This window comes from Haplochromis burtoni, unplaced genomic scaffold, assembly GCF_018398535.1.
Source record: "Haplochromis burtoni strain Fernald_Lab_line unplaced genomic scaffold, NCSU_Asbu1 Contig_145, whole genome shotgun sequence".
Lineage (NCBI taxonomy): Eukaryota > Metazoa > Chordata > Actinopteri > Cichliformes > Cichlidae > Haplochromis > Haplochromis burtoni.
In genome coordinates, this window is record NW_024582506.1 from 1,270,929 (window position 1) to 1,280,141 (window position 9,213).

Sequence of the window (9,213 nt, forward strand, 5' to 3'; positions counted from 1 at the left end):
TTACATTTTTGTGATTTATATCATTATCGGGACGATAGAATTCTTATATTGGGATGTGAGATTTTGGTCATATCGCACAGCCCTAATATGGGTCACACGTTAGTGCACTGCTTAGTGTTGGCGACAGGCCAAGTGTCACCTCTGTGTCACTCTGGATTCCTCTCATAGTCCAAAGACATGCATGTCAGGTTACCCAGCTATAGGTTTGAATATAAATGTGAATGGCTGCTTATCTCTATGTGTTATCCCTGTGATATAGCAACGTGTCCAGGGTGCACCCTGCCTTTTGCTCTGTGACATAGGGATGGGCCCCTTTCATCACTATTGTGCAGTCGAATGTTAATAATATAAAGCTTTCTATACTATTCCAAGAGTCACATACCTTTTATATAAAGCTTTTCTACTCAACTTGAGCACTCAAAGCGCTTTATACAACAAGCCTCATTCACCCATTCATGCACACATTCACACAAACACTTTTTCCTGGTCAAAGTTCTTTCTGTCTGATATTTACATGCATTGACACTCTGGTGAATGCGTCGGGAGCAACTTGGGATTCAGTATGTAGTTCAAGAATAGTTTGGTATGGAGACTGGAGCAGCTAGTGATCAAAACACCAGCCTTTCAATTGCTACATGACCTGAGGTACTGAGCTACACCCTAAAGATAACGAATTCTCAGGTCTAGTGTCGGTCCTGTGATGTGTGTTTGTGGCAGTAGTGAGAATGACTTCATTCACCATACACCAACTCAGCTATTTCCACTTCCAATCCAACACCATTACCCTGGCTGTGGGTAAGTATCTCCCAGTGCTGAGGTTGTTACTGTGGTGTGGCTAAGTAAACACGGAGCAGCATAGAACTGAACTGAATGAATCAGCTTATTGTCACCGATTGCATCGCTTATTGTGTCTGATCGACCTTTTTGGGTCAGTATTGGAACGATATCTGATCCATTATCAGACTGATGCATCCCTACTTGTATTTTATCCCAAACCAAAATCTCTTCCCAAATCAAAACAAGTTGTTTTGATGCGTAAACCGAACCCTAACCAAAGAGGGTGTAAGTAGCTGGTTTCTCATGCTTTCTTTAAAATGTGTTTAATGCATCTGTTAGGATTTTATAAAAGCCATTCACATAGTATTTAGAGATCACAGTTACGATTCATGTGCAACAATTTACATAGTATAGTTCTACATTTCTCGCTACCCAGACAAGCTGATTCATTGTATATATGACAACACGTAGTGCAGCTGTGCAGCAAACCAATAAACTTTGTCTTTAGATTTATACACACTATCCATATCTAAAGAGGCTCCACTTCAGTTTAAAGATGACTACACTTCAGGATTTAACAGTAGGGCTGATTTAAATCTAATGTGAATCCCAATCCAGATGACACAGAGTTAAAATTAGACACACTTGCCTAAAAAGTGCTGCGTTATAATGTCTGGATCATAAAGAAATCTGCAGTCTCTGGAGAAAAATACCAATGACAGTGCTTAATAAGGACACAGTAATAGTGAAGTATACAATCAAAACATGCTGTAAACATGGACTTTCCGCTCTCAGTGAAGACGTGCGTTTCCCGAATTTGCCCTGCTGTGACCCCAGGCTAAGTGAGAGGCTGTGGGAATGAGGAATGTAGCAATGTCTATTATCTCAACTGTCTTCACTCATTTCCTCTTCATTTTAAACCTCAAATGTATAATTGCATTTATCAAAAACTGTGCGACCTGACCGCACAGGCATTCACGCTATAAAATATTTTCCAAGACAATAGAAGTAGCGTGATGGCAGCAGCAGTGGATCACAGGAGGTTGCATAATCCTTTTTACTTGTGGCGATTCAGTCAAAGCTGTTGGAAGTGCTGCTACAATATGGACGACAAGCATTTAATCGCTTACATGAACGCAAACAAACCAACCATCTTCAGCTAGTTATTCTATTCACCCAAGTCCTTTTGCTAAGGAAGAATGATTTTTATGCTGCTGAATTTAAGTTTTCTTGTTGTCCGCTGCCTCTCGTTTTTGTTTCCTCCTCCTTTCTTTCACTCACTCTGTGTCCAAAGCCTTCTCCAACCTCTTGTAGAGCTCTAATATCTCTCCAACACACGCCCATTAATCTGTCACATGTGAAACACTGTGGTAGCTGGTCTGGTTAGGCAAGATAAACAAATCTAGCAACTTTCCAGACCACTGATTGTGTATCAGTGAGCATATGTAAAACAGGGAAACAGTACGACACTTGGAAACTAATTCAGTTTTACTTCTAGCCTGATGCACTTCTTCTTCATTTTGTTCGTGGATTTCGTGGCTTTAAATATTCTTGTGTTTAGCTGTAAGCAAGATTCTCTTTGTGGCGAGATTGTGCATCAGCTGTGCCAAGAATTTCAAGAGAGGAATTGTTTTTTGTTGCTTTGGAAAGCTAAGCAGCAGCATTTTACTATATAGTTTTGCATGAAGTCAGGGAGGACGTTTAGCTGCATGGAAGAGCACGTCAAGCTGTTGTGGGATTCTTTATGATTTCAGTCTCACTCACACACACAGAGCTATGAGTGCCTTTCCTTTATGTCCCGCAGACATGCTTTCTTGTGCTGCACATTTTCCTCTCATGTGGAAAACAGAATACATAAATGTAGGTCAGAGCTACAGACTGCAGTCCACATGCCTCTTCTGCTGGAACCGGCTCCAGCTGCTATTCATGCTTTCCCACACTTCTGCCAGGAGTTTCGAATGAAATGCCGTGTAGCATGACCTCAGATTTACAGTTAATGGATGAGTGTCAGGCAAGTACTTACAAAGCAGAACACCTAGCTTGTCCAGACTAGTCCTGCTTCCTGATTTTGAGCTCAGGCTTTTTGAGGCTGACGGTCTGATGGGAAATGCAGCAATGGCGACGTGCCATCCGACTGCCATGTTCGGCAATTGGAAAGTTACTTCATAGCAGTCTGGGTGAATGTGGTCCCGACTAGCAGTAGGCACACTGAAAGTAGACGTTTGGTATGCAGTGAAACAAGAAGTGATTGTGTGGTTTCCTCGGTGTGCTACCCTGTAAAGTGTATAGCTTACAGTAGTTAATGTCTGGGGAGAAGGTTCCAATGTTTATCTTGAGATATTAAAATCAGCATAGTGATATAGCATGTTGTACTATAATGGTGAGTAATAAAAGTCTGTGACTGTTTCTGTGCTGTATTTATCTTTTATTACAGCATATGGGGATTTTTTTGGTTTAAAAAAAAAGACCACAGACAATTTAATTGGGAGGTGAAAGGGGTTGGCATTTAAGGATTAGATTTAGCAAATTAGACAAAAACATGGTGTTTAGCATGCAGTAGTGTTCTTTTATTTGCTTGGTTTATCATTTTAGATTTCTGCATCCTCCCAAAAACAATAGAGGTACTGGGAAATATGTTTCTTGATTTAAATAAGTCACTCTGTATAATTCTGCTAGCACTTTCACGTTTCACCCAGAGCTATAAAGTGATTCCTAAGAAACTATTGAGCTGTTTTCTGCAGACTCTCCAGAGCAACCAGAGCTTAATTGTCTTACTATAATGATTTTAGTGTATATGTGTGTATATATGTCTGCATGTTGTGCACCAAAAACGGTAATTCTTCACCCTCAATATACATAAAGCAATCATTTTGAGTAGAACGCAACTAAAATAAAAAACAAAACAAAACCCAAAAGGTTTATTTTATCCAACTCCTCTGCTTATCCAACTCAGGGTATCATTTTACATTGTACTTGTGCAACAAAATTACAAATTTACATGTAACCAAATCAAATCAGTTAAAGTCAGTTTTTTTTTTCTTTTTTTCAGACATCGTCACACATACAGCAATTATTAATATCTGTGTGTGTGTTTGTGTGGTGTTTTTTTTTTTTTCCATTTAAAATAAGATTTATTATAAATCCCCATTTTGATTGATCAGTCATATTGATCATCACTCTAAATTGAATGTCAAGTTCAGCATAATGAAAGCTTGTTATGTGGCGGTCACCAAAATTTCTCTCTTTAATGGAGTTTTGTTGGAGACGCTATTAAATACAGAGTAAAACATTTGAAAAAGTGTTGCAAGCCTGGCAAAAAAAATGCCCACAGGGCATCATCTTTGAGGTTTTTGTGTCATTCGCTATTACGTCTGAATAAAAAATGCAGTTCTCAGAAGCTTGGAGAGTAAAATCAAAACAAACGTGCATTGCCCCACACGCCACAGAGTTAATGAGAACCTATTGGCATTTTTTTTTTCTTGACACAGGTGCCTTTGCCAAGGTGAAGGAGAGCCAGCGGATGAGTGACGAAGGGAAAATGGACCAGGATGAGGCTGACGGCATTAGGAAACGCTGCCGGACTGTGGGCTTTGCCCTCCAAGCGGAAATGAGCCACTTCCATCAGCGACGAGAGGTGGACTTCAAAGACATGATGCAGGCCTACCTCAGGGAGCAGATAGCCTTTTACCAGCGTGTTGTCCAGCAACTGGAGCGCACCCTGCGCATGTACGACTGTCTGTAAAGACACCGGACTGCTTTCTGGGTCAGGATGTCAAGAGAGAAAAGGGAATGCGCACACACAGAGTGGAAAAAGGAAAGGGAGATTCAAGTCTTGACTCTTTCATCAATGGATCTGTTAAAAAAAACAAAACAAAACATTTGCAGATGAATGAAGCGTGGGTTTACTGGAAAGACATGCAAAGCCAGTCACTCTTTCACTTTGATAGATTCAAAGTTTATGTTTTATTATTATTTTTGCGTGTGTGTTTTTTTTTCTTTTTAAGACCTACTGTATCTTTTATTTCTGAAATACACAGCACACAGCATATTGTTTATTTGACATAATTTAAGGTGTTGGTTACATTAAAGTAAGAGTATAGGTTTCATATTCATAGTGGATCTATAGTAGAAACGGGTTCTGTTTTTAAAGTCGTCCCTTTTCTCTTGAGTGTTGTGTAGCGTGGCCTCCACCGGTGATTGATTGAAGTCACATCCAGTGTAAAATGTTTAGCTGAACTTTCAACAACTTTCATTAAACTATCCAGAATGTCCTCATCAGTACTTCCTGGCCAAAGAAGTGCACTGTACGCTCAAGAGGAATTAGCCCTGTCGATTGCTCGCGTGGCTCAGGCGTTTCATACTTCACGTTAGTTACTTTAACGAAAAAGACAAATGGCTGTCTAAACTTTGCACCATGTGAAAAATGTACTGATAACGTGTAATTTTGTGAGTCCTTTTTTTGTTTTCTCCGTGACGTTTGTGCCTTTAAGGGGGACCGTTGTCTGTCGTCTGCAGTGTGGCTTGTGTTTTACGGGGCGAATTGTTGGAATGAGCTCAGTTACGAGACGAGTTTGCACATGTTCCTTTTCTTTTATTATACTGTTAGGTCATCCTGGGTGTGTATGTGTTGTGTGGGTTAAGGAATGTAACGCTGTGCAGATCAATTCCCTTGTCCTTGATGGACAAAACAATGTTTCTTTATATGTAGCAGCAGGTGTATCTGTAAGTTTCATATGAAAAGTGTTCAGGTAGTTTAAGTGGAGCAACTTGTAATCATATAGTTAAAACGAGACCACATTCCTCCCGTGTATTACCCGAGTTTTGTGTTCATATTAAGCATTTTACAACACTGAATGCTCACAAAATAATACTTAGTCTCTTTCCTAAAGCCATAGCAAAGAAATGCATTAATTCACTTCCTTGGCATTAGTTGGATGAGGAGATTATTAGCACACTGGGCCTTACTGCACTCCCTCAGTTAAGAAATATGCAGTTTTAGCTTCTAAGCAAACTTCCAGCTGATTGGCTGTCCCTAATAAACAAGATTTTACCAGCAAGTGGGCGGGGCTTCTACACTCATAGACAATTAGTAGTGTAATACTTTTTTGGTGTCAATCTGATAGAAGAAAATACAGGGCCAATATATTTCCGATACCAAATACCTTTAACCCATAAAGGCATGAATTTGCAAATTTTGAATACATTTTAATTACCACTACCACTACTCTGATTACTGTGATTGTAACTACTTTCCACAGTAATTACTTGATACAACAAAACACATCCCTCATCCTTTCATGTATTTTGAAACTTTTTTTTTGAGACCTGAAATGTTAATGTTCCTGTCTCTAAAGCACTTTCGGGTCAACATCTGTTGTTTAAATGTGCTTTAGGCTATAAATAAAATAATCGGGAGCCTGGTAGCCTGGTTCTGTCCCATTGATGATTAAAATGGATGTCTACATTCCCATAAATTAAAACTGTTGAAAAACTGATGTGGAAACACTCTAGTTACTGATTTTATTAGTTGTTTTGTTGTTACCTCTTGAACAGGTAGCCCATCAAATTGCCTCCTGTAAAACCAACTTGTCCTTAACCCTTGTTTTTGTACTTATTAAGCAAACCAGATGCAATGTGCTGAATATAGATTATTGCAGTGCTGGCAGATTTTCTTTTCTTTAGTCATAGCTAGGCTAGCTGTTTTCCTTCTTTTCCAGTCTTTGTGCTAAGCTAAACCAGGTGCCAGCTAGAGCTTCTCACGTAACCGACTTGACCAGAGAGTGGAACTGATCCTCTCATTCGACTTACAAATCAAATACGTGTTTCTTATTTTCCCAACATAAAACTGTTACTTCAACAGCAAGTGGCTGTGAGGGCTAGAGGTCCACTTACTCATCTGGTTTAACAAGAGAACATTTTCATGGCAACTTGCGGTTTAGACGAGACTATCTTTAGCATTACCTCGAGGGAATGTTTTCTGACTCTGCTTTGGGATTGAACAGGGGTCGATCTAGCGGTGGTGTGTTTGGGTGACAAGTGGAATGAATTCATTTTTCGTGAAAATCTGCTGCAAATTTCAGTCTTTTAGAATCTTATGAGTGTCCTGTAACAAAAACAAAAAAAACATGCTGACTCGGCATGCAGGTTTCCCGGCAAACGAATGCTTTGGTGTGTGTGTGTGTGTGTGTGTGTGTGTTTGTGACTCAGATACCGGTACTTTTCAGTCCACAACTGCAGCCTTCGACTGCCTGTTGTTGTCTAATTTTGAACAAATTTTTGCGTTTCATACATAAATTGTATTTTCTTTTCTTTATTATTATTTTTTTTAAATTTCTGTCAGAATCCACACTCATGACAGACCAAAGATGTGTTAGATTTTTCTACTGGGGCACTCGGTTTTGTTGTGAAATGATAAATGCTCTCTGGTTTTCTTATTCAGTCTGTTTCAAATATTTGGAAAGACCAAAAAAACAAAACAAAAAAAAACAAAGCAAAAGAGAAACATTCCACAAAGAAATGATCATGGACACCAAAAGGTTGGTGCAGGATTTGGGGAATACAAAGACATGTAAGGCAAAAAAAAGAGAAGACCTCTTTATGTTCCAAAGCTGCACGATAAGTTAAGTGAAAGACATTTCGCACAGATGACTGTTTCTTAATACGGATGTTTGACTTTGTGAGTTGTAGGAGCTCTGTGCTTTAGCTTCTTCCTCTGAAATACCAGATGGTGATTTTTCAGTAAGGAATGTGTCACTTGATTAAAGGGAAGAGGACGTATAAATCTTAATAAAAAGTCATGATGGTAATTGCTGTCTTGTTTTTGTCGTCCATTCAGAAGTCACGCCCTGCATTAACATTATTCTGCACGTATTTCATCTCCACTATTTAGCTGTTGTGTTTCTATTTATTTACAATGACCTCCTTTTTAAAGAAGCTGATAACTAAAGCCTGCATTGCTTGTCCTGTCTTCCTCCTCTCAGCCCCCAACCGGATGGCCGCCCCTCCCTGAGCCTGGTTCTGCTGGAGGCTTCTTCCTGTTAAAAGGGTGTTTTTCTTTCCCACTGTTGCCAAGTGCTTGCTCATAGGGTGCGTTTTGATTGTTGGGATTTTTTCCATATTTTTATAGGCTCTTTTTTTATTGTGTCCACTCTGTGCGTCAGGATATTGGTGATAACAGGATATTATAACACATGCAAACAGTTTTCCCCCCTAAAGTAACCAAAACAAGCACTGCCGGGAGCTGTTATCCCAATTTTCCAGTTTGCGTAAACATACATAGACAGTGAGATGATAACAAAATAAATAAGACTCAAAGAAATGTATGAACATCCTGGCTAACCATGTGAAAAACTGGGGTTGGGGAATCTTTTGATTCAACAGCTGCTGAAGGTCTACTTACGGTGGGGATCCCCTTAACCTTTTGCATTTACACACATTCTGATGAACATTTTATGGAAAGTTTTCTTTAAAGAATGAGGCTGTCCCGTGGAGTTGATTCTCTGAGACATAGTAAATGCCAAACTATCGCCTAAAGAAGTATTACAATATGTTCAAGTGAACCCAGGCTTTTCTCTTTAATGTGTTCCAGATGTTTCGGAAGCGAGCATTTCATTTGGACAGCTCAAATCAACATGTTGGGTTGTTAAAGTGAAGGAGTTGTTGGCATTAATCTTAACAATCGTAAGCGCCCTCTTCTGTTTTAACCCCAACGGCAGGTGTCTTAATAGTGTCTTAATGACACTACTTTGTTAACCTTTAAGTTCCTCCGTGATGACATCCTGCAGAGTGATGCTAACAGATTGCAGATACACCTCTGGCTGTCAAAAGCAGAAAAAAAACATCCAGATGTTAAACCCAGCGCATGGCTTGGAGGCTAGTGTTTCAGGCTTGTGGGATGATGTCACCGTCATGATACATACCAGGAATAGACATCATCCAGGTTCACTGAGAAACCTAAGACTGACAGAAGGATGAAAACCTAAGCGCGAGGCATTAATCACTGCTCTATAATTCAAGTCGTGAAAGTAAAAGCATCTTCAGAACAGTTGAGTGCATCTTCCACACTCCTGATGGTTACCGCAACGCATTAGCGAAGCAAAAAGGCCTCAATGGCAGTAAAATGACACCGTGGAAAAAGTTCCAAACCCTATTGCCAGAGCAGTGCTAACAGTGCACTTCTCCAACGTGACTCAGTTTATGTGAGTTAGGAAGTGGGGTGAAGGAGAGAGGAGGGGGTGAAAACAAATTCAACTTTGCTCTCTTTGAGGTTTTTTCCGTCAGATGCAGCTGAAGCCTGGATGAAGCCTGGATGAGCTAACCACCTCTTTCCAAGGAGAAGGAAACAGTCGAAGTAGATCCAGCTTTTTTTTTTATCATAAAAATCTTAAAATGGTTGCAAACATAGCAGTGTTTCATTTTTCACATACCTGTTTCTAC

At 39.7% G+C, this 9,213-nt stretch overlaps 1 protein-coding gene across 2 annotated transcripts in view; it reads left to right on the forward strand.

The window, feature by feature from the left end:
• Positions 1-7,583, forward strand: part of snx33 (sorting nexin 33) — a 25,872-nt gene extending 18,289 nt beyond the window's left edge. Inside the window, exon 2 of one of the 2 annotated variants that reach the window (XM_005931712.3) lies at positions 4,266-7,583. In XM_005931712.3, coding sequence (XP_005931774.1) covers positions 4,266-4,519 — 254 coding nt within the window. In that variant the 3' untranslated portion in view covers positions 4,520-7,583. The remainder of the gene's footprint in view (positions 1-4,265) is intronic. The other variant, XM_042224653.1, reaches the window with a different exon arrangement.
• The last annotated feature ends 1,630 nt before the right edge of the window (positions 7,584-9,213 follow it).